The sequence below is a fragment of the Mirounga leonina genome, unplaced genomic scaffold, assembly GCF_011800145.1.
Source record: "Mirounga leonina isolate KUSES-001 unplaced genomic scaffold, KU_Mleo_1.0 Mir_200, whole genome shotgun sequence".
In the NCBI taxonomy this organism is placed as follows: Eukaryota; Metazoa; Chordata; class Mammalia; order Carnivora; family Phocidae; genus Mirounga; species Mirounga leonina.
The window spans coordinates 9,851,585-9,877,175 of NW_023270503.1; the positions used below are offsets into that span (position 1 = coordinate 9,851,585).

Consider the following 25,591-nt stretch of genomic DNA (forward strand, 5'->3'; position numbering starts at 1 on the left):
GATGTTTCTAGGAAGAAGTTGCTTCGGCTGAGGTCAAAGAGGTTGCTGCCTGTGTTCTCCTTTAGGATTTTGATGGACTCCTGTCTCACATTGAGGTCTTTCAACCACTTGGAGTCTATTTTTGTGTGGTGTAAGGAAATGGTCCAGTTTCATTCTTCTGCATGTGGCTATCCAATTTTCCCAACACCATTTGTTGAAGAGACTGTCTTTGTTCCATTGGACATTCTTTCCTGCTTTGTCGAAGATTAGTTGACCAGAGAGTTGAGGGTCCATTTCTGGGCTCTCTATTCTGTTCCATTGATCTATGTGTCTGTTTTTGTGCCAGGTTATCTAATTTGCTGGCATAGAGTTGCTCATAATATGTTCTTATAATTGTATTTCTTTGGTGTTGGTTGTGATCTCTCCTCTTTCATTCATGATTTTGTTGATTTGGGTCATTTCTCTTCTCTTTTGGATAAGTCTGGCCAGGGGTTTATCAATCTTGTTAATTCTTTCAAAGAACCAGCTCCTAGTTTCGTTGATCTGTTCTACTGTTCTTTTAGTTTCTATTTCATTGATTTCTGCTCTGATCTTTATTATTTCTCTTCTCCTGCTGGGTTTAGGCTTTATTTGCTGTTCTTTCTCCAGCTCCTTTAGGTGTAGGGTTAGATTGTGTACTTGAGACCTTTCTTGTTTCTTGAGAAAGGCTTGTATTGCTATATACTTTCCTCTTAGGACTGCCTTTGCTGCATCCCAAAGATTTTGAACAGTTGTGTTTTCATTTTCATTGGTTTCCATGTATTTTTTTAATTCTTCTTTAATTTCCTGGTTGACCCATTCATTCTTCAGTAGGATCCTCTTTAGCCTCCATGTATTTGAGTTCTTTCCGACTTTCCTCTTGTGATTGAGTTCTAGTTTCAAAGCATTGTGGTCTGAAAATAGGCAGAGAATGATCCCAGTCTTTTGGTACCGGTTGAGACCTGATTTATGACCTAGGATGTGATCTATTCTGGAGAATGTTCCATGGGCACTAGAGAAGAATGTGTCTTCTGTTGCTTTGGGGTGGAATGTTCTGAATATGTCTGTGAAGTCCATTTGGTCCAGTGTGTCATTTAAAGTCTTTATTTCCTTGTTGATCTTTTGCTTAGACGATCTGTCCATTTCAGTGAGGGGGATGTTAAAGTCCCCCACTATTACTGTATTGTTGTTGATGTGTTTCTTTGCTTTTGTTATTAATTGCCTTATATAATTGGCTGCTCCCATGTTAGGGGCATAGATATTTACAATTGTTAGATCTTCTTGTTGGCTAGATCCTTTAAGTATGATATAGTGTCCTTCCTCATCTCTTATTACAGTCTTTGGTTTAAAATCTAATTTGTCTGATATAAGGATTGCCACCCCAGCTTTCTTTTGGTGTCCATTAGCATGGTAAATGGTTTTCCACCCCCTCACTTTCAATCTGGGGGTGTCTTTGGTTCTAAAATGAGTCTCTTGCAGACAGCATATCGATGGGTCTTGTTTTTTAATCCAATCTGATAGCCTGTGTCTTTTGATTGGGGCATTGAGCCCATTTACATTCAGGGTAACTATTGAAAGATAGGAATTTAGTGCCATTGTATTGCCTGTAAGGTGACTGTTACTGTATATTGTCTGTGTTCCTTTCTGGTCTATGTTGCTTTTAGGCTCTCTCTTTGCTTAGAGGACCCCTTTCAAGATTTCTTGTAGGGCTGGTTTTGTGTTTGCAAATTCCTTTAGTATTTGTTTGTCCTGGAAGCTTTTTATCTCTCCTTCAATTTTCAGTGACAGCCTAGCTGGATAGAGTATTCTTGGCTGCATATTTTTCTCATTTAGTGCTCTGAATATATCCTGCCAGTCCTTTCTGGCCTGCCAGGTCTCTGTGGATAGATCTGTTGCCAGTCTAATGTTTCTACCATTGTAGGTTACATATCTCTTCTCCCGAGCTGCTTTCAGGATTTTCTCTTTGTCTATGAGACTCGTAAGTTTTACTATTAGATGTCGGCCTGTTGACCTATTTTTATTGATTTTGAGAGGGGTTCTCTGTGCTTCCTGGATTTTCATGCCTGTTTCTTTCCCCAAGTTAGGGAAGTTCTCTGCTATAATTTGCTCCATTATACGTTCTGCCCCCCTCTCTCTCTCTTCTTCTTCTGGGATCCCAATTATTCTAATGTTGTTTCGTCTTATGGTATCGCTTATCTCTCGAATTCTGCCCTCATGATCCAGTAGTTGTTTATATCTCTCTTTTTCTCAGCTTCTTTATTTTCCATCATTTCATCTTCTATCTTACTGATTCTTCTGCCTCATTTATTCTAGCAGTTAGCGCCCCCATTTTTTATTGCACCTCATTAATAGCCTTTTTGATTTCTACTTGGTTGGATTTTAGCTCTTTTACTTCTCCAGAAAGGGTTTCTCTAATAACTTCCATATTTTTTTCAAGCCCAGCTAGTATCTTTAAAGTGATGATTCTGAACTCTAGATCTGACATCGTACTACTGTCCGTATTGAGTAGGTCCCTGGCAGTCGGTACTACCTCTTGTTCTTTTTGTTGAGGTGATTTTTTCCGTCTTGTCATTTTGTGCAGAGGAGAATAGATTAATGAGAGAACAAAATGCTAGCAGAGTAACCACGTCCCCAGAAAATACACTCTAAACAAATCAGAAAATACCTGAAGCAGTGGGATAAGAAAGGGAAAGAGAGAAAAAAGAAAAAAAAAAAGAAAAAGAAAAAGATAAAAACAAAAACAAACAAAACAACAACAACAAAAAAACCAGAATGTGATCAAATATGATCTATATGGTATATAGATCAGTGCCACACACTAGATTTGGGGTGTATTTTGGTCTTTTAGAAGAACGTGCCTCCCAAAATTTTAAAGAAAGAAAAACATATATGTGTACAAAAATAAGAGTTGATATGATGAAGGGATGGAATATGACTAAAAATGGAAATTATAAAAAATTTTATAAAAGGAATTGATAAGAATTTGTTTGAAAAAAGAAAGAAGAGGATTTAAAAAAAGAAAAAAGAAAAAAAAAAGGGAGAGGATGTGATCAGGCAGGGGAGTAGAAAACACCATATACTAGAGATTTAGGGTATATTTTAATCTGTTAGAAGAAACTATCTCAAAATTTTAAAGAGAGAACAACTTATATATATAAGCCAAAAATATGGGTAACTACTATGAAGGGATAGAATATGACTCTAAAAATGAAAAATAAAAATGTTTTTTTTTAAAAGGATTGATAAGATGTTGGTTGAAAAAGGGAAAAAGAAAAATTCAAAAAGAAATAGACAAAAAGACAGTTAAAAAAAATTAACTTTAAAAGACTAAAGAATCATGGTAAAAAAGCCGTGAATTCTATGTGCGGTATTCCCCTAGCGCTGGAGTTCTGCTGTTCTCATTGATCGGTAAACTTGGTCTTGGCTGGCTGTTCTCGCTGATCTTCTGGGGAGGGGCCTGTTGCCGTGGTTTCCAAATGTCTCTGCGGGAGGCGGAATTGCCCCGCCCTTGCCCCCTCCCGGCTAAGTCATCTGCTCGGGTTTGCTCTCCGGGGCTTTTGTTCCCTGCGAGCTTTCCCTACAGCTTTGGAGGCTGAGAGTGAAAATGGCGGCCTCCCAATCTCCGCCCCGGAGGAGCCGAGAACTCGGGGCCCCGCTCCTCAGTGAGCCCCCAGAGAAAAGCCGTCAGTCACTCCCGTCTCCCCGGTCTCTGGCTGCACTCCGTGCTTGCCAGGCTGTGACCGCGTGTTTCTATCTCTGGCACCCGAACCCGGGTGGAGTCTCCAAACCCAGCAGATCCCTGCGGTGCACTCCCACGCCGCTCCTCCCGGGGAGGAAGGTGAGTCTCCCCAGATCTGCCGCTTGTTGGGTCCCTGCTGGAGGAGCAGGGGCCAGACTGTGCCGCGGATCACGGTTTAGGGCCACCCCGAGCTGAGAGCCCACGCCCCTGGCTCCGCCTCTGCAGCTGGCTTCCCTGCTCCGTTACCTGGGAGCTCGGCCGCACTCAGGCACCCCCGGTCTTCCTGTTGACCCCGAGGGTCCTGAGACCACACTGTCCCGGAGGGTTCCACCCCCCGCTTAGCCACCAGAGTGAGGTCCCTCAGCGGAGCAGACTTTTAAAAGTTCCGATTTTGTGCTCCGTGGTTCTATCACTTGCCAGAAGCGGCCGATGGAGGCCCCTCCCCTGCCGTCTATCCTCCCGAATATTGCCTCGGATTCACTTCTCCGCACGTCCTACCTTCCAGAAAGTGGTCGCTTTTCTGATGAGAGAGTTGTTGCTCTTCTTTTCTTCGATCTCCTGTTGAGTTTGTAGGTGTTCAGAATGGTTTGATCCCTATCCAGCTGAATTCCTGAGAGGAGATGAAATCCAGGTCTCCTACTCCTCCGTCATCTTGCTCCGCCCCCTGTTCCTATTTTTTTAAAGATTTTATTTATTCATTTGAGACAGAGCAATACAGAGAGAGAGAGAGAGACCATGAGCAGGGGAGGGGCAGAGGGAGAGGGAGAAGCAGATTCCCTGCTGAGCCCAAAGCCGGACATGGAGCTCAATCCCAGGAGCCTGGGATCACGACCTGAGCCGAAGGCAGACACTTAACCATCTGAGCCACCCAGGTACCCCATTCAGTATTAATCATTCCTATTTTATACATGAGGAAACTGGGACATAGACCCAGTTAGTATGGGGCAGAGCTAGGACTCAAACCCAGGAAGCCTGGCTTCAGTGTCTTTGCCCTTATCTACTGTGCTGTGCTGCTTCTCTAGTCTGAAGGTCAGGGATGACTTTGAGACTACAAATTCCCTGCTTTCCCTGCTTGAATCACTATTGTGCATAAGCCATACATACAAGTGAACTTAGTAGTTTTAAGATCATTTTGGAGGATTATTTCATACTTGGTTATAAATAATTATTAAGCAGTTTCCCTAGCCCTGCCTTTTCTGATCAGTTAATGAAATCTGAGGAGTTAGCATAAAAGAACAAGCACATTTACATATTATGCATATATGTATGTAATTATTATTGTGCATATATCTATATATAAAATATATAAAATTTCTACTGGAAGTTTTTTCTCTTTTTTTTTCCCCTCAAGTTTGTGAAATAAGAACCTGGTCCCCCCCACCTCCCCCACAAAAAGGTGGTTTTATTAAAGCACAGGAACAAGACCCGTGGGCAGGAAGAGCTGCTGAACCTAATACTTTTGGCTGGTACCAATTTAAATTGAGGGTGGTGTGATCAGCTAAGTTGTGTTAATTTGAATTGGGTGATGGGGTTCTGTTTCTGCCACATCCCTGGTTCAGGACATGACTGAGTAAATTTCTTATTAATATTGCTCCTCTCCCATCTGAGAGTTAATTAATATTTTTTTACCTGTGCTGAGAATTCAGTAAAGTATATGTGAAATATTTATGCTTCTAATTTTAAATAAAGTGTGGTATAATTAGAAATATTATTAGGGGAAAAGAAAATGAACCCTTGAATCCAAGGCTTCATTTTAAAGATTTGTTTGCTTTGCTTTGGTAGTTAGAGAGGAATTAGTTAAGAATATACACAGAAGTGTTCAGACTTTAATAATTACCCTATATAGTATATGAAAGAAAAATTAAGTTGAAGACTTCTCTGTCTGTGAACTGGAAACCACCATCATCAAAATCACCCGTGCTGCTTGTTGGATGTATAAATTCCTGGGCCTGCTCCTGACATAGTGAATGAAAATCTGTGATGTGGCCCTGGAATCTGCCATTGAGTGGCTTTCCTGGTGTGTTATAATGTTGACACACAGTCCAGTTTAAGAGCTTCCCTGGTAAGAATTGTTTTGGAAGCTCTCAGATTTTTAGAAATGTACTGTTTTTCCAGATCCTGGCAAGGAACTATGGGGCTAACAGAAAAGCAGATCCAAAACCAAATTTTGTGAGTCACCAAACACATAATGGCACCCTAAAATCATAAAAAGTTTCTGTTTTCATGTCCCAAGTTTTTTCTTTTTTTTTTTTTTTAAGATTTTATTTATTTGACAGAAAGCGAGACAGCGAGAGAGGGAACACAGCAGGGGGAGTGGGAGAGGGAGAAGCAGACTTCCCGCCGAGCAGGGAGCCTAGCCCGATGTGGGGCTCGATCCCTGGGATCATGACCTGAGCTGAAGGCAGACGCTTAAAGATTGAGCCACCCAGGCGCCTCTCAAACTTTTTTTTTTTAAAGATTTTATTTATTTATTTGAGAGAGCGAGCACAAGAAGGGGGAGCGGGAGAGGGAGAAGCAGACTCCCCGCTGAGCAGGGAGCCCGATGTGGGGCTCAATCCCGGGACTCCAGGATCATGACCTGAGCCGAAGGCAGTCTCTTTAACCAACTGAGCCACCCAGGCGCCTCTCCATATGTACATAATTTTGTAAATTCCCACAGAATTTTTTTTTTTTTTTTTGCTATTTGGTTAAATATGTGCATAATAGAGGAAATAAATAATTTGAAGTAAAAAGTATTTTAATCAGTATATTATTAAATTGTATTATAAAGTTTAATACCTCAAGAATATTACTAATTTGTAAAGACAAAAGACTGAATTTTCCCAGTCAAGTGATGTGCAATATTCATTTTAATTATATAATAAAAAGCACAGTCTACAAATTTCAAATGGTGTGCTTTGGGGATTGAATATATAAATTAAGACTTAACTTTTAATTTATGTATCAACAAAAGCTGGGGTGGGGATTGCTTTCCTGACCTGTTATTTTGAGAAACTTATATTCTACTCTCTTAAAAAATCAAATCAATTTATTTATGTTTTATAATGTTCAAACTTTGTTTCCAAATGAAAATCTAAGTGAGGAGGTTTCAGGCTGCTATTTATAAACAAATTACCCAACTCCTCAAGAACAAAAAAGAAATCATGTAAATTGGATACTATCAGTTTCCTTTTTATAACCCTGGCATTTCAAATACTACAAACATTTTGATATGGTATATAATGCATATATGTATATATGCAGTTCTGTTCCAATGATGCAACCTATGTATGTGATAATAAAATAAAATCTAAAAAAAAGATTATCTTGGGGAAGTTATGTTTACCATTTTGATACTCTGTTAACTAACTTACCATATCTTGGTGTTCTTTATGCTTTTTTGTTTTTGACCAGTAATCCACTGTGGATGCAAATTAAACAATATAAACAGAAAAACCATTTAAAAGCATGTGGTCAGGGGGCGCCTGGGTGGCTCAGTCGTTAAGCGTCTGCCTTCGGCTCAGGTCATGATCTCAGGGTCCTGGGATCGAGTCCCGCATCGGGCTCCCTGCTCAGTGGGAAGCCTGCTTCTCCCTCTCCCACTCCCCCTGCTTCTCCCTCTCCCATTCCCCCTGCTTGTATTCCCTCTCTCGCTGTGTCTCTCTCTGTCAAATCAATAAATAAAATCTTAAAAAAAAAAAATGTAGTCAAAACCATTGGGTTCATTGCCAATATTTAGCTGGATGCTAAGTGCCTTACATGGTTAAATCATGAACCAGTTCATCTGCTTACTTAGAAGCTCACATGTAAGCCCTCAGATTGGCCCAGTTTTGAAGAAAATATCTTTGTGTTTTAAATACAGATAACTGAAACAGGAACTTACTCTTGTAGCACTGGAACAAAATGGGTATACATGCCACCATGTACACACAGACTCTGAGAGGTAGATACCAGGGTATTCATTTCCACTCTGTAATGATCACATGAATGAATGAATGAATGAATGGCAGGAAGAAGGGAGAAAGAGGCAGGAATCTAAATGTCCATGGATAGGGCATTAGTCAATAACGATGCAGTGCTATATATACAGGGGAAATTTGCAGGTGTATATGCTAATGTGGAAAGCACCTTGCAGCGCAGTGTATATAATGTGAAACTGGTTTTGTATAAAATGAGTATATGTATGCTCCAGCACTTTCTGGAAGAATACATACCACACTGGAGAGTTGAAGTGGGGAACAGTTGGATGTTTGGGAAGACTTAAAATTTTTATTTTTATTTTTTATTTAAAAAAATATTTATTTATTTGACAGAGGGTGGGAGAGAGAGCGAGAGCATGGGCAGGGGGAGGAGCAGAGGGAGAGGGAGAAGCAGGCTTCCCAGCTGAGCAGGGAGCCCAGCGTGGGGCTCAATCCCAGGACCCTGAGATCATGACCTAAGCCGAAGGCAGACGCTTAATCGACTGAGCCACCCAGGCACCTGAATTTAAATATCTTAACAGCCAATTCTTTATAAATCACTACAGCATTGCCTTGATAATAAATCAAGCAGGTTGGGTTTCTGTCTGGAGAAAAGTTCCATTTAAACCTTCTTGCCCTTGCCTTTCATTAGGATTCTGATAATCCTGACCTTCGAGACCGAGGCTATATTTATTGGCGCCTTCTCTCAACGGACCCTGTCACAGCCAAAGAAGTAGTCTTGTCTGAGAAGCCATTGATCTCTGAGGAGACAGATCTTATTGAGCCAACTCTGCTGGATGAGCTAATCTGCCACATTGGATCTTTGGCTTCGGTGTACCATAAGCCTCCCAATGCTTTTGTGGAAGGAAGTCATGGAATCCATCGCAAACACTTGCCAATACATCATGGGAGGTAAGCAGGTGAACTAGGTTTTGACTGAGAAGTAACTGTTTAGACAGAGTTGGTCTTCCTCATGCGTTTATAGTCTAGAAAAGAACTTGCTGTGCATTTTGCAAACCTGCTATACTGCCCTGGGGGCTCCATCTGAATACAAGTGGGCACAAACATAATAGGTGAAAGGCCCTTCTGTGTTCTAATCTGGGAGTAGATAAAATAATGGCTTTAGAAAATGGTGAAGACCTTCTAAACTGATAAAGTTTGAGAGTTGCTTAAGTCTGCAGATGAGGCTAGAAATCTTGTCAGGGCTGAAAATTTGGAAGAAAGTCTGTATGTACCTTTAGCTTTTTTGTTTGTTTTAAGATCTTATTTATTTGAGAGCGACGGGGGCGGGGTGGGGGGAGCAGCAAAGGGAGAAGCACACTCCTTGCTGAGCAGGGAGCCCAGCTTGGGGCTGGATCCCAAGGACCTTGAGATCCATGACCTGAGCCAAAGGTAGCAGCTTAACCGATTAAGCCACCCAGTGCCCCTACCTTTAGTGTAACTTTCGATGAAGCTTATGGATAAAGTTAGCAGATACTCCTTTTGTGCTATAAAGCTGAAAATGAAGTAATATTTACAGGATTGTTTTTAAAAGCAGACTAGATTCCTTCCTTCTACTGGCTTTGGGCTTTGTTCTTTTTCTAGCTCCTTAAGGTATAAGGGTAAGTTTGAGATTTTTCTTGCTTCTTGAGGTAAGCCTATATTGCTCTTATCTTCCTTCTTAGAATAGCTTTTGCTGGATCCCAAAGATTTTGGACAGTTATGTTTTCATTTTCATTTGTCTCCACGTATTTTTTTTTATTTCCTCTTTGATTTCTTGGTTGACCCATTCATTGTTTAGGAGCATGTTGTTTAGCCTCCATGTATTTATGTTCTTCTCTCAATTTTTCTTGTGGTTAATTTCTAGTTTCATACCATTGTGGTCAGAAAAGATGCATGATACGATTTCAGTCTTTTTGAGTTTATGAGACTTGTTTTGTGACCTAAGATGTGATCTATTTTAGAGAATGTTCCATGTGCACTTGGAATACACACAAAAATGTGTATTTCGCTGTTTTTGAATGGAATGTTCTGAATATATCTGTTAAAAAGCATCTAGTCCTATGTGTCATTCAAAGCCACTGCTTCCTTGTTGGCTTTCTGTATGGATAATAATATTCACTGATATAAGTAGGGTGTTGTCCTCTGCTGTTATTGAACTACTGTCAGTTTCTTCCTTAATGTCTATTAATAGTTGCTTTATTTATTTAGGTGCTCCCATTTTGGGTGCATAAATATTTATAATTGTTATATTCTCTTGTTAGTGTGGTGCCCATCTTTCTTTGTCTCTTGTTACAGTCTTCGTTTTGTCTGTTTTGTCCAGTATAAGTATTACCACCCCATCTTTCTTTTTGCATCCATTTGCATGGTAAATGTTTTTCCATCCCTTCATTTTGAGTCTGCATGTGTCTTTAGGTCTGAAGTGAGTCTCTTGTTGGCAGCATATAGGTGGCTCTTGCTTTTTTATTCATTCAGTCACCCTGTGTTTTTTGATAGAGCATTTAGACAGAGCTGGGATGCAGCAGTACTGTTCTAAGAGGTAAGATTACAGCAGTACCTTCCTGAGGCCAACTCAGGAAGCAAGTAAAATCCCAACCTAATCTTACATCTAAAGGAACTAGAAAAAGAACAAAGCACAAAGCTGGTAGAAGGAAGGAAATAGTAAAGATTAGAGCAGAAATAAAGGAAACAGAGACCAAAAAAATAGTAGAACAGATTAAGGAAACCAGGAGCTGGTTCTTTGAAAAGATCAATAAAATTGCTAAACCTTTAGTCAGACTTATCAAAAAAAAAAAAGAGAGAAAGGACATACTTAAAAAGGAAAGGACATACTTAAAAAGGAAAGGACAGGGGCGCCTGGCTGGCTCGGTTGGTTAAGTGGCTGCCTTCCGCTCAGATCATGATCCCGGGGTCCTGGGATCGAGCCCCGCATCGGGCTCCCTGCTTGGCCGGAGGCCTGTTTCTCCCTCTCCCACTCCCCCTGCTTGTGTTCTTTCTCTAGCTGTCTCTCTCTGTCAGTTAAATAAATAAATAAAATCTTTTAAAAAAAAAAAAAAAAGGAAAGGACAACATCCAAGCAAATGTTTATTGATGTTCATTAGCCTTCACTTGAGTTGACTCTTTGGTTTTAGGGCAGGTGCTGTGATTTTCACCCAAAGGAAGTTGAGGCTTCATAAGGATTAGGCCTTGTAACAGTAGAGTGTTTCTCCTGTAGGCAAGCATATTTAACCTTCTAGATGTGACATTTGACTTCTAAGTACATCATCTCCCAGTCTGTTAAGTTTGGGTAATAAATAGGGATTTTCTTTTTAACTTGCCTTTGTAGCCATATTTATATGCCATTTCGATTACCCTGTCTCCTGATAACTTTTGACCCTCAGAGGGGGGAAGTGACACAGATCAACAAATAAAAACAACCCTTTCTAGAACACAAGAAAAGAACCAGTATTTAAACTATAAAAAAGAAACAATCTCTTACATAAGGTCTCTATCTGATTAATAGTCTTATGCGGTTCCCTTTTAGATAATTGTTTTCTTTTTGGTTGATTTGTGTTTGTATTGTCTTTTTAAGGGAAACACAAATGCATAAAAATCCCTTTTGAAATAAATAGGGATGATACATTGCTGCAAATGGCATATTCATAATAGCACTGACATTACCTAGCTCTCTTCTGCAGCATTCAGTTAAGTGATGTGCCTCTGACATGAAATACAGCTACACTATAAAACCTTACTCTGCCTCTTCTAGAAATCTAAAAATGCTTACTTAATCAAATCTTTTAAAATCACTTGAGAAAGGGAAAAGTGCTTTTTAGTTGGCTATTGCTTACTAAAACTTGTCAGCTGCTCTGGAGGGGGAGGTGAGATGGTAAATAGTTGTTTACTTTAGGAAAACCTCACCTTTTAAAAATACCACTTTGGTGTCAGTTACACAGTTATTTCCCAGGAGTTTACATGGGAACTGTTTTCACGTTAATTTTCTTGTGTTTGTCATTTAGAAAGAATGCATAATGATTTACCATGTTCTTGTAGAAACCACAGGATCACTTACTTCTTTTCATCTAACTCACTTTATCTTCTCATGGAAAGAAAATATGTGCATTGTTACCTATTCTGCCTTCTATTTAGAGGTACTGATAAACAATATGACAGAACACTTCTTAAATGGCACATGTCATAAGATGATAGAATTTCATGTTCAGAGAATATCCTTTATAGAGATTTCATATATTTCTTGGCAGGAGTATATGAAATTGCTTCCCCCTTTTGACTTCGTTATTAATTTTTGGCTATATTTGCCCCTCTTCCCCCAATCTAGATACTTCTCATCTTGGCTTCCTTGACACTTTTTGCTCCTAAGTCATCTTTCTTAGATTGTTTTTCTGTCTTTAATCTTTGCTGTTCTGTGTTCATTCTCTTCTCTGATCATTAATCTTGATTGTGTTGCAAGGCTCATTCTGAACCTTCTCTTTCTGTGCTTCTCTTTGTATTCCTTTCAGGAGCTGATCTACTAAACACAAACCACTGATCTCTTTTTTTTTTTTTTTTAAGATTTTATTTATTTATTTGACAGAGAGAGAGGCAGGAGAGAGAGAACACAAGCAGGGAGAAGCAGGCTTCCCACTGAGCCGGGAGCCCGATGCGGGGCTCAATCCCAGGACCCTGGGATCATGACCTGAGCCGAAGGCAGATGCTTAACGACTGAGCCACCCACATGCCCCAGCCGCTGATCTCTTACAAGGCTTTACATTTTATATCATGTTTTCATTTCATCCTGTCTAAAATAGATCCCTGTGACATGGTTATTTTATTGATGAGGAATCTTTGTCTCAGAAAAGTTGTCACTTGCCCAAGATCACACAGCTGGTAATATTTGGGGCCAACACTTGATCTTTGTCTTCTTACTCTAGACCACCTTCAGGTTCCTCCGTCATTATGAGGAGCATCACCAGTCTTTTGCTTCTTAGTTTTTGTTTGTTTATTCTTTGACTTTGATTATTCATTCTTCTCTCTTACATGTTCAAGAAAATATTGTTAATGGAATTTTTACATCATTTTTTTCTTTGTATTATATAAATCTTAGAAAACGTGCAAGATAGAGTGGGATAACAAACTCCTATGTACTCATCACTCAGCTTCAACAGTTCTCACTATTTTGCCCAGCTTGTTTCATGTATCACCTCCACAATTTTTTATTTTTTGAGGGAGGTGGAGTATTTTAAGTCAAATCTCAGACTTCCTATTGTTTCACCTTTACTTGGTATCTCTAATAGACAAGGACTTTTTTTTTTTTTAAATCACAGTAAATTACCCAGCCTAAGAAAATTAGAAATAATTATTTAATATTGCGTAAGCAGTCTTAACTACTTTCAGATTTTCTTAATTGTAATTCTCTGTTCTCTTTTAAAATTTATCTGAGATTGGTTTTACTTTGTTCTTAAATGTTTGGAAGAATTCACAGTGAAGCCATCTGAGCCTGGGATTTTCTTTGTGGGATTTTCCCCTCTTCCCTCCTCCCCCAGTTTTTAAATTGGTATATCATTTATAATAATCTTAATAGTGCACTAACCTTTAGTGTATATAGCTCACGATTTTTACATATGTATACAATCATAACCACCACCCTGATCAGATATTTCCAGCACCCTAGAAGATTCTTCATGCCCCTTTTCTGTTAATACCCACTCTCCAAAGATAACCATTGTTTTGACTTCTATCACTACAGTTTTGCTTATTCTTGAACACAATATAAATCAATTATATGTTTCTATTTATTGGTATATAGTATTCCATGGCCCCAATATACCACAATTTACTTACATCTTCTGTTGATGTACCTTTGGATTTTTTTCAGTTTGGGGCTCTTACGGATAAAGCTGCTATGAATATTCTTGTGTACGTCTTAGTAGACTTATATACTTACTTCTGTTGTGTATACAACTAGGAATGGAATTGCCGGGTCATAGAATAGATGTGTATTTAGCTATCGGAGACACTGCTGGTTTTCCCAAGAGATTGTACCAGTGTACATTTCCAGCTGTGTATGAGTTCTAGGTGATCCACATCCTGACGAGCACTTGGGGTTGTCAGTCATGTTAATTTTTGCCATTCTGGCAGATATGTGATGGGATCTTGCTTCAGTTTTCATTTGCATTTTCCTGTTGAGTAGAGATGGCTGAAGTCCCTCTTCATGTATACAGACTGCTAGTAGATCCTCCTTTGTGATATGCCTGATCTTCTCCTTATTTTTTTAATGAGTTCTCTTGTCAATTTTAGGAATTCTTTATATAATAATTGAATGATTTATAGGAATCTTTTATGTGATTTCAGTACATGTCTTGTCAGATACATGTGTTGTGAGCATCTTTTTTTGTAGTCTGTGGGACATACTTTCTCTTGTTCTCTCTAGATGGTGTTATTTGAAGAAGAGATGCTCTCAGTTTTAGTGAAGTCCAGATCATCCTTTTTTTTCTTTTATACTTAGTGTTTTCTGTAGAAACTTTTGTCTACTCCAAGGCCATCAAGGGACTCTCCTAGATTTTCCCCTTCACATTTATGTTGGCGTTGTCTCTTTAATTTTTATTTTGTGAGGTACAAGAGTCAAGGCTCATTTTTTCCCTCACACAGCTATCCAGTTGACCCAGCAACATCTATTATCTCATGGAACTCACCACTTTGTTTTTATGTATGGTGGCAGTAGCTGTTTAGATTAGTGTTTGCTGATCTCACACTGATTCTTCCAACTTCAGTCCATTTGACACACAGCTGCTAGAGTAATGTTTCTGTAATGTTACTTTTAGTTCTTCGTTCAACAAATCAAAGTGATTCTGCATTGCCTATCAAAAAAATTAACTTCCCAGGCTAGTTTTCAGTTTTATCTCCCTCATCTTCTCTTTCCCAAAATCTTAATCCCAGTTTCTGCTCCTGCCAATAAAATTTTTTTACCACCCCTAATGTTAGATTGTTCATTTCTGTGCCTTTGCACAAACCATCCATTCCTTTAAGATAAGTCTCTCCCCGGTAGTTCCTCACAGCTGTGCTGTTCTTCAAAATCTAGTCATAAAACCATTCTCAGAAGCTTTTAGAATCAGCCCTACCTGGCTTGTTTTGTTTCTTAGCTGTATCCTGTCATTGTGCAGATGCTCATACAGTGCTCATTTCTGCTATTACACAGTGAATGTGCTTTGCAGTCATTTTGTAAATGCAGCTTTTTGTTGTTGTTTAAGTTATTTGAGGACAGGAAATAGCTTTCCTTTTTAAAAAATATGGCTCGAAGGTTCTCATTATCATGCTCCATTATAGTGTAGGTGCTCAGTTGAAATTGCTTGACTGCTAAGGTTATATAGTATACATTTATTTTCATTTTAGCAACTATATATATATTTATTTTTTTACTGAACTAAGTGGCTTTATTGGGGAGAGTCAGAATTACAGTTTACTTAAGAGTTGGCATTGGGGCCCTTCTTGCCAAAAGTGGGCACAACGTTGACAAAGTGCTGGTTGTACTGCATCCGCCACTTGGCTCGGCCTGTCTTCTTTTTCTCCTGTTTGGCCACCTTGGGAGCCCAGCACGGGCCAGAGAACCATGGACCTTACCTCCAAGCATGCGGCTGGCTACTTCCAGGGTGGTCAGAGCCTCCACTCCACACTGACCTAGGGTAGCCTCATCCTCCAGGGGCGTGCCTGCCAGGAGCACGACTTGATCTACTGGAGCGATGCCCTCCAGGGAGGCTACATGAGCCTTGATCTGGGCGACCATCTCCTGGCCAGTCACCTCGAGGGTGTGTAGTTCCTGGGCACGGACAAAGAGCTGTATGTTGGCGACTGAGCTGCGGGCACCGCAGCCACTACCGTGAAGATGGAGTCGAGAAAGAGCTTAGCAACTATATTTTGATAAAAATAAGAATTGCTGATTTTGGGGGCACCTGGCTGGCTCAGTCAGTAGAGCGTGCAACTCTTGATCTCGGTGTTGTGAGTTCGAGCCCCACAGTGGGTGTAGAGATTATGTAAAAATAAAATCTTAAAAAAAATAATACTGCAAAAAAAAATAAGTTTTATATTTTTGTTTTTTGTTTGTTTTTTTCCTCCTCCTGTGTTTTATAGATCTGACATTCACTTGTGCCTTGTTATTACGTCCTGGGTGAAACTGACTTTTCTCTTTTCCCCTGGGCGTGCGTGCGTGTGACTGCAGCACTGATGCAGGTGACAGCCCTGTTGGCACCACCACAGCCACGACCCTGGAACAGCCTCAGGTTATCCCCTCCCAAGGTGACCTTCTAGGAGACCTCTTAAACCTTGACCTCGGTCCCCCAGTCAATGTGCCACAGGTGTCCTCCATGCAGATGGGAGCAGTGGATCTCTTGGGAGGAGGACTAGATAGTCTGGTAAGTATCTTTCTTCCTTCTTTCTTCTGGTTATTTGAAATTTTTGATATGCTAAAGAGCTTTAGATTATTCAGCTTTTTAGAACTAGGCCTTTCCTTGATGAGCAGAGCAATGTCCTTTGATAAAGGACAGGATTTTTTGTCTTCATAGAATTAATTGATATTGTCAATTAATTGTTATGGGGCATGTTTACAACTGTGCGGGATTGTTTTGTTGTCCTGCCTCTAAACAGAACTTTTGATATTTAGCCAACCTATTGTTCAGCAATCTTAATATTTGGTATCCTTTCCAGAGCTTAGTACTCGTGCTTCTTAACTCTGGATAGCCCCTGTAATTCCTTTTTTCCTGAACAGCATTTAAATGACCTCATAGAGATCATCCTATCTTGAGGCTTTCAAACCTTTGCCTTTTTAATATTTTATTGGTTTATGCCCCAATTCTGAGAGGTTTTGAGGCAGCCATTTGAGCCATTTGTGTAAAAAATGTACCTTTATTACAGTTGGGGAGTACTGCTTGATTGGTTCTTTTTGCCCCCCTTCTTCCTCCCACCCATACTTCCAATTTAATTAGCTTCCAGGATTCTAATAAGAAAAGGCTCCAAAGTCCAGAGTATCTGTGAATATGTGCCACCAGTGTACCTTTGTTGAGGTACAAGATAAATGAGAAATATTAAGGATGACCTTCCATCTGTGTAGAGAAGACCAGAAAAGTAACTTATATGTAAGTTATATATATATGTGTGTGTGTGACATCACATGGCTCTCTACAAACCAGGTTTTTAGTTGTGGTGGAATTAGAGGGGCTCTTTTAGCTAGACACTTGTACATGTTTGTCTGCAAAGATGCCCAACAAACTTACTTCCCAACATCAGAAATCGGAAGACATGCCATAGATACAAAAATATATGTTCTCAGAGATTACATAAACTAAACAGCCTCACTTTCTGCTACACACACCAGCATTTTCTCTTCTACCTTATGAGCAGCATTATGTCTGGGATTTATGCCAGCCAGTACAGGTACATTTAATTCTTGGCTGGCAGAGGGTCTAAGAAAATAGGGTTACAGTCATATCTCTGTGGGTTATGCATTTTACTCATGGAAAGTCACTGCTTTCAGAGTCTGTATACTGACCAAGCTCTAGACACCAGCTCATAGTGCCAGTAGCACTCCTTATTATCTTTCTTGGGAATGTAAGCATTTGATTTTCATATTCATATCTTTAATGAGTGGATTTGACCGATTATATAAGAATAGTTTCTTCATATGATCATTCTGCATGGCTACGTAGCCTCCCTGTAGACTCAGAAGGGTCTGTGGAGTCTTTCAGTAATACTGACATATTAACAGATTCTCGCAGAAACTCCACATAGCCTTTGAAATCGTTCTTCCTGTTCTTGTTGACACATCACCCACAAGTTAAGTGTTATATCCTCCTCAGCTCAAGTTTATGCCTTAACAACCCTATTCGTTAATTTACCTGGTGGCTGACAAAATGATGGGCTCATTGAACCTAAGAATGACAAAGAAATTAAGCTTGAAGGATGGAGGGAAGAAAGAGGCCCTATATTTTAATGTTGTCTGGCCTAGGATTTTGTGCTCTTGCTTCTTGATCCACTTTAGCATGGAAGGAAAGGGACATGGTATTTCTGTGTGGCTTTGTATTAGCTGTTGCTGGCCCTTAATGCCCATGAGTTTTCTCCTTATATTTTGTTTAGCTATCCATTCATCTGTTAAAATTCACACAAGTATTACTTCAAGTAGGAAAAAAAATGTTACATTTTTAGGTTGTAGTAGCCAGAGTTACACGTGGGCCTTTTTCTTTCTTTTTTTTGTAAAGGATGCTCTTTTTGGGGTGGAGAGTACGTTGTTTTCCCATTTGAATTTGTAAATATTATACAGGCTTTGCTATGGAGGCCCAGCAATGTTTCTGTGTAACTCTGTATGTTACCTCTTCCTGACTTCAGGATTCAAAATGGTATACTTGGTGTCATAGCCCTAGAAATCATGCAGGTTTCAGCTTATTCTGTGATATAAATATATCTCAGAAATCAAAATGAGTAAAAGCCCTTTTTGCTTTGGATCTATATGGGGTTAAATATATATTCACTCAGAGAACTAAGATCCTTTTAAGAGAACATCACAAGGAAGGCCTAAATCTGGCTGTGTGGAAGGTGAGTTTCCAAGGCAGCTCTAGACTGTGCCATTTTAAAATGCTTTTATTGTTGTTTTGTAAATTATCTAATTTAAAGAGGGAAATAGTCCTCAGAGTTTTTACTTAATCTATATAGATAGTGCTGTTTCTTGAATCTTTTCCTTACAGCAGTGCTTCTCAAACTATAATGTAAATCTATATAAATCCTATCTATCTTCTAGAGATCTTGTATAAGGCAGATTCTGATTTAGTTGGTCTGAGATGAAACCAAGGAGTCTGCATTTCTAACAAGCTCCCAGCTTCATGGGCCATATTTTGCATAAAACCATAGAATTTCTGGGACCACTGTGAACCACTTCAGTTTGGTGCTTGAATCATAGCTGTTGGTAAACTCGGATGCCTTTTTGTCTTGACTTCAGCAGTAAACACACTCCTGGAAAGAGGGCTCCTCCTCTACCCCAAATTGAGGGAAAGCCAAGAAACTCCTGAAATTATTTTTGGATAATAATAAAAGAAGGAAAGGTCCTTCTTTTACTCTCTAGGAAGAATAGTGTTGCTGGGAGTGGTAGCTTTTCACCCAGACCATGTAAAATTTGGCCTGGTTTAGAGTTATGTGTTCACCTGGCAAGGAGCACTCAAGGTTACCTTAGTGTTCACTTCAGAAGGGTGGACAGCAAGGCCTATATATGGTTTCTGCTGCTTTTATTATTGCTGTCAAAGGGAACCCTACCCATAGGGGTCAGTGGTGTGCCGCTAATGAAATATGGCAGCTCCTTTTATTTAAGCTTTTGGGGTTCTCAATTCCAGCTGCATAGTTAGTCCCACATTAGTACCATATTTAAAAAAACAAAACAAAAAAAAACTATCAGGGCACCTGGGTGGCTTAGTTGGTGAAGCGTCTGACTCTTGGTTTCGGCTCCAGTCGAGATCACAGGGTCATGAGGTGGTCCCCCCATCTGGGCTCTGCACTCAGTGGGGAGTCGGCTTGAGATTCTCTCCCTCTCCCCCTGCCCCTATCCCCGCTCGTGTACTCACACACTCTCTCTCTCTCTCAAATAAATCTTAAAAACAAACAAACAATGAAAAACTGTCAGTGTTTGGGCCCAATCCTAGAGCATTTAAACAGAATTTCTGGGAGACAGGACCTAGACATTGATATTTTAGAAAGATACCCAGGTTACTTTAATTTTGCATCCAAGGTTCAGAACCGAAGGAAGTTCCAAATGGAGTTAGGTAGACATGTTAAAAATTGATCTCTAAGTCAAGACAATGATTTCTACTGAAGAATTATACTCTGGTAAGCCTCTTCACTACTGCCTACAAAAACAGACCTCTCTGACTTTACCTCTGTTCCTTCCCCTTCTCCCCAGGACATTTTTACTGTATTTTGCAGTTAGGTAGTCCAGCCTACCAGAAATTGGCCAGAAGTTGAATTTAACCAATTTAGATGTCGTTGCTCAGTCCCGGGGTTCTTTTTACCTTTGCTCACTTTGTATAATTGGAGACTGAAAATTGTTTTTGTATTTTAGATTGTCACCTGTTTTTCTCTTCTTCTTCTTCTTCTTCTTCTTCTTTTTTTTTTTTTAAAGAGAGAGAGTATGCACACAGGGTGGGGAAGAGGGGCAGAGGCAGAGGGAGAGAGAGAATCCTAAGCAGGCTTAGTGCTCAGTGCAGAGCCCAATGTGGGGCTCAATCTCACAGTTGTGAGATCATGACCTGAGCCAAAATCAAAATCAAGAGTTGGACGCTTAACCAACTGAGCCACCCCGGTGCCCCTCTGTACTTTTGTCTTAAAACTTGCAAATTCACTAGAGTATAATTTTTCTTCTCTTCATATTCTGGTGATCCTTCCATTAGATCTTGTTTACCTTCTTTCATTGTTGTACTTGTAAAATTTTGAGATTTAGTAAATGGAGGCTTTTTCTAGAATTGTCATTAAGGAAGTACTTATCTATTTATTTATTTGCTTTATCATCATTATTTGCCACAACATACCTGAAGACCCCAGCCTTCTTCCATCAATAATAGTGACTCATAACAGCTGTGATTTTTAAACCAAAAAAAGAGTGAGTGGGGATATTGCTGTGATGTAAAGAAAACACACACGTACTCCATGCCTCCTAGTTGATTCTTATTTATTTTGGAGACAGGCACCTTTGAAAATCATTGATTTAGGCAGAGCTTCAGATTTTAAAAATGGAATGCTTTTTCATCACAGGACCCAAATCAAAATGGATTTTCTCCATATTCTTTTCAATCTCCTTACTGAGATACCCCTATTTTTAGTTTCTGCCTGCCTTAGTGTATTCTCTTTTGCTTGAACTCTGGATAGTTTCTTCCTTCTGTTACTATAAACTTAACTGTCCCCTTGATGTGGTTTGAATTATAGTGAAACTTACATGGTTGATGTGTTCTACATGTAAAGCAGGATAGTATACTGTCTAAATGTGGGCTTACGAAAGTTGCTTGAGTCTTTTTGTTTCTTAGTTTCAGAAATCTTGTATGGGTCTTTTGATGCCTCTGATATGGAATCTAAGAAAGTGCTCATTCTGGGTAGTGTGACTTTTCTGACAGTGCAAATCCTGGTTTGGTGTAGTGTGGGAGGTGACCTGAGGCCCGTGTGTATGACTCCTACATACATGTAAAGATACACCGTTTGCTGGTAAGTCTGACATCTGTGAGATTCACTAAAGTTAATAATTGAATCTTGACACTTTTTGTCACCTTTACTTTCAGACTGTCAGCAGAGGCCTTGGGTAAATTACAGCCTTTTGTTCATCCAAGGTGCTGTGCATTATTTTATTTAGATAAATGGTGCTATTGTACATCAAGACCGGAAAGGAAGCATTATCCAGAGTGCCCTTTCTCTTTGCTGACAGAGGTTTTCTAGCCAGAGAAATGTCCTTGCAGTGTGCCCAGCTGGAATAGTGTGGGCTAGAGGAAAAATTGCCTTTTCCTAAATGCAGTGTATGTTTTTCAGATCCTCCCACTCTCTTTTTTTTCTCAGTATAATTAATGTACAGTGTTAATGTCAGGTGTACAATGTAGTGATCCAGCAATTCTCTACATTTCTCAGTGTTCATCATGATAAGTGTGCCCTCCCACCCTGTTTCTTACAGATTTTTATTTTTACTTTTCAGAAATTTTAAGTCAGGTACTATTTTAGTGATAATTTTAGTTTTTTTAGCCCACAGGACTAAACTACTACATACTCGTTTTGCATCTTCCTATTTCTTCCTCTGGAAAAGATTTGCAGTGATTAAAGAGCTTAAGTTTTAGAGTTGGTGGTGTTGTGGAGAAAATCTTTGTGAATTATAGCCCAGTTTTGCCTGGTAAATTCTTCAGTGTGGTTTTTGTAACCACTGTCTTTTTATTAGGCAGTTTTGGGGAATAATTACCCAATACTGAGTTTCTGTTGCTGTTCCAGTTTCCTGTGCTTAGAACTTTTATAATTTTTAATTCCCAAAATAATTCTGCAAGGAAATTGGGCCCCATTTCACAGAAAACTGAAGGTGGCATAGCAAGTAAGTCTCAGAGTCAAGATTTGAACCCAAGACTCTCCTGAGATTCCTCCAGTTTGTTTGTTATTGTCATCTTCTAGAATAGAGTCCAGTCTCACTTTGGTCCTTCTCAGACAGGGGTACACGGTGTCTGGAGTACACAGCAGAGTGCAGGAGGCCTTTGTAGCTGCAGAATAAATGTGGCTCATCCTTCTTGCAGTGTCATTCTTAACTTGATGGCAAAGAAAGTAAACGACTAAACACTGCTGTGTTAAGGCTTAGAATGTAAAATTGCATGAATGCTTAAGCCAGAACACAAAGCTTGTTTGCCCTGTGCCTCTTCTCACTGTACCTCCCGGGTGCTCTGGGTATATGAGTTTGGGCTGGCTTGCCATTAGGAGGCATGAATGTTTGAGAAAGGCTAGAAGTGTATTCATTTGTGAAAAGAGGGACTGGATAAGTTCATACATCTGTCTTGCAGCAAAAGGAACAAGATTGTTCATCTTACCCTCTTGTAAGCAGAGCCATAACATCATATCTTCTCATCTATTTGGCAGTGAGCTGTGATACAAAACACTAGTGTTTTCAGAGCCAATAAATGACGCACAGGGCATTCTTCTGCTGAAAACTTGCCGTCAAAACTGTTCAGACAATAATACATTTCCTCTCTAGAAAGGACTTTGGCCTTGGGATGGGGGCTGGGTCCTTTTTTCCCTAATTGGTTCTATTCTGTATGTTGGAAATGTCGATGCCGATAGGATGCACTAGGCCAGTTGATAAAACCGTTTCGTCAGCCTTCTGTCCATTTTGTGGTAATTTTCTCCAATAAAATTATCCATTTCAAAATTGTCTCCCCAAGAAGTAATATTGCCAATAGGCCTGCTTATATGGTTAATAGGACATTCATTCACTGAGTGCTGGTTCTATATCAGACTTTATTCTGTGTACTGGGAATATAGTTGTGACTAGTCCTTGCAAGCTTATGTTCTAGTAGGGGAAAGTGAGATGACAACTATCGAGTAGGGTAGTAAGTATTGCAAAAGAAAATGAAACAGGATGCAGAGCTTCTCCTGTGGATTTGTACTATACTCCTCATGGGGTTGTGTTGGACCTAAGAGACCGGTAATGACACATTCTTTCCCTGTCCCATCTTAGGAAGTATTCTGTTATATCCCCCTACTTTTCTGTTGATACAAGCCTTTTTTTCTATCAGGCCAAGGTGTCTTTGGATGATTTTTTATGATCTCAACTCATGCTATTCAATAGCAAGTCCATCCTTAGCCATCAGTTTAATAGCTTTTGCATGGTTACAGATTCTTTTCACCAATTTAATTAGTTATATTTTATGATGCTTTTCTGAATAGCTTTTTGAAGATCAAATTAATGTTTGTAGCCAAAGAACTGAAAATTACACTTTTACCTAGGATATGGTGTGTGCCTTCTAAAATCTAAAACTCCCTAATAGGAAAAGCACAGACTGATGTTTTTGACCCCAGTAGGATTTTGGTCTAAATTCCATTGTTTGATGGGAATTGCTGTATACTATTTTTACGTCATTCTATTTTGGCTTCTGAATAATAGAGCTGTCGGTAAGCTATATGACCGGAAGCATTCCTTTAGACTCCCTTTAATTAAATCCATTCTGAAAAGCATCAGATGAAAAAGGTAGTAACTCTAGACAGAAGCAGAGAAATTTCACTTAAAACATGGTAGCTAGACACCTAAGATGGAGATTTAAAGCCGTGCCCTGCACACCTAGCCCTTTTACTCCCTTTTCACTCAGCTCCCACCAGCTCACTGGATAACAGATATCATCGGATTTTTACAAGTTCTCATTTGGCTGATACTGTACCCTACCTGATAAGTATGACCAGGCAGATGAATCTTGTCTGACTCTAGATAATACCAACAACTGAACTAACATGGTTAATGGCTAGCTCAGGCCAACATGAGAACTTTTCTGTGTTTTATTCAGCCTTCCAGCTTTCTTCTTTCTTTTTCTTGATTACTGTCTGCATCATCCTGCTTGTTACTGTGGACAGGAGAGGCCACTCCCTGGGTAACTGGCTCCCATCCATGCTGACATCTCTTTATCAGTCACTCTTGCCCATCACTGTGCTATCACCCTTGTCATATTTTCTGAGAGGAGGATGATAACCTCCCTCAGGAACTTCTTCAGTCAAAGGAAAGATGCTGAATAAAGTCTGAATAATAAGTTATAGTTTTGCTAGGTAGAAAACATGTATTGAAATTGTCCTTTCCCTTTGCTATATGGACATAACAGCACAGTTAGGTGAACCTTTATACTTTTGGCTACGTGTCTCTTAATACCCTTTGGATCCTGTCTCTTAAGATCAGAGTTCTTGATTCTGTGTTGAAACTGAGTGGTATCTGATATACTGAACATAAACATGGGACTACTGGGTTGCTTTTCAGTTTCTTTCGTGTTTTTGAATAAAATTGACAAGCAGCATGGTGGGGAGAGTACATTCAGATCTTATCCAGCTAAGATAATGTTCATATAATACTCAAAGATAACAAGAATGAAATCTAAGAAAATAAGGGTTATACATGGGCTTTATTTCCTTTGGAAATAACACCACCAGTGAGTGCCTTTTCTCAATGCCTTTTATAGAATTTAGCGTATAGGATAAAACTGTCGTTTCTCTTCCAGTGTGGTTTTTTTTTTTTTCTTTCCACTGGGTGCCAATCAGGTCCATAAAGAATTCCATCTCTTTTAAGCTTGGATTGTAAGCCTGGCGAGAAGGGAGAAGAATGGTTGAGGGGAAGAAGAGGTAAGCCCATTAGAAAGTCAAAGCAGATCAAAGCATCAGGACAAATGAGACATTGTGCATCCTCCCCTTTGTTATTAAGGGGTTTTTTTTTGTTTTTCTTCTCCTCCTCCTCAAGGTCTAGCTTTCTTTTTATTCAGGATTTAGCTCCAGAGTCATTTTCAAACAGGTAAATCTTTTCTGATTCCAAACATTATCTAAGGCATTGGTTTTCCACCTTGTCTATACGTTAGAATCACTGGGAGAGCTTTTCAAAATTCTGATGCCCAGGCTCACCCCAGAACAATTAAATCACTACCTCTGGGAGTGAGACTCCAGCATCAGTATTTTTTTTAAATGCCCCCCAGTATACACACACAGGTGGTTGATTTATTGTGTGTATCTAAGGTTGATAGAACACAACTGTAGTAGTTATTAGTACTCTTATTCTATGAAACCTTCTAAGGTTTTATGAAGGAGAAATTAAAAAATTAAAGACCTCCCATAATCAGCCTGCCTTTGCAAACTTATTTTCTGTGACTTTTTTTTTTAAACACATATCTACCCTGTACTCAGTCTAATTGGACTACTCCTTCTTCTTGATCTTGCTTTTATTCATGTTTTTTACAGTGTTTGTGCATGCTGTTTGAGAAATAACCTCCCCCTTTTTGCTTTTATAATCCCACACTACCACCTCTTTGAAGCTTTTCATTATTCTTCAGCCAAAAGGAGGCTCTTCCCTTCAGTATTTCTCTCTTCTCTCTCTCTCTCTCTCTCTTTTTTTTTTTTTTTGCTTTAGAATATTCTGTGTGGTTTGCATTCATGTTTTATTTCTCCCGCCAGTTTGCAAAGTCTGGGTCTTATTCATCTATGTATTCCACTCATTGCTTGGCATCTTTACATTCACCATAGTGCCTTGTATCCAAATGATGTTATATAAGTGTTTGAATAAAAGGTGGTTTTCAGGTGTGCTATTGCAGAACCAGAGAGAAAGCAGATGTGTGATATCTTTTCTACTTGCTTTCAGACTTTTCCAGTTGTTTGAATTCTTCGTTGTGGTGACCTTTTTATTTATTTACACATGTGATTTTTGGCTTATTTTCAACCATGAAGTAATCTTCAAGAACCA

At 39.4% G+C, this 25,591-nt stretch overlaps 1 protein-coding gene and 1 pseudogene across 3 annotated transcripts in view; one reads left to right on the plus strand and one right to left on the minus strand.

Annotated features, from left to right (window-relative positions):
* Positions 1-25,591, plus strand: part of AP2B1 (adaptor related protein complex 2 subunit beta 1) — a 127,685-nt gene that overhangs the window by 55,665 nt on the left and 46,429 nt on the right. For all 3 annotated transcript variants that reach the window (XM_035026589.1, XM_035026591.1, XM_035026590.1), the window contains exons 13-14: positions 8,327-8,586; positions 15,845-16,037. In XM_035026589.1, the coding sequence (XP_034882480.1) occupies positions 8,327-8,586; positions 15,845-16,037 (453 nt within the window). The remainder of the gene's footprint in view (positions 1-8,326; positions 8,587-15,844; positions 16,038-25,591) is intronic.
* LOC118025113 lies at positions 15,093-15,529 on the minus strand (annotated as a pseudogene).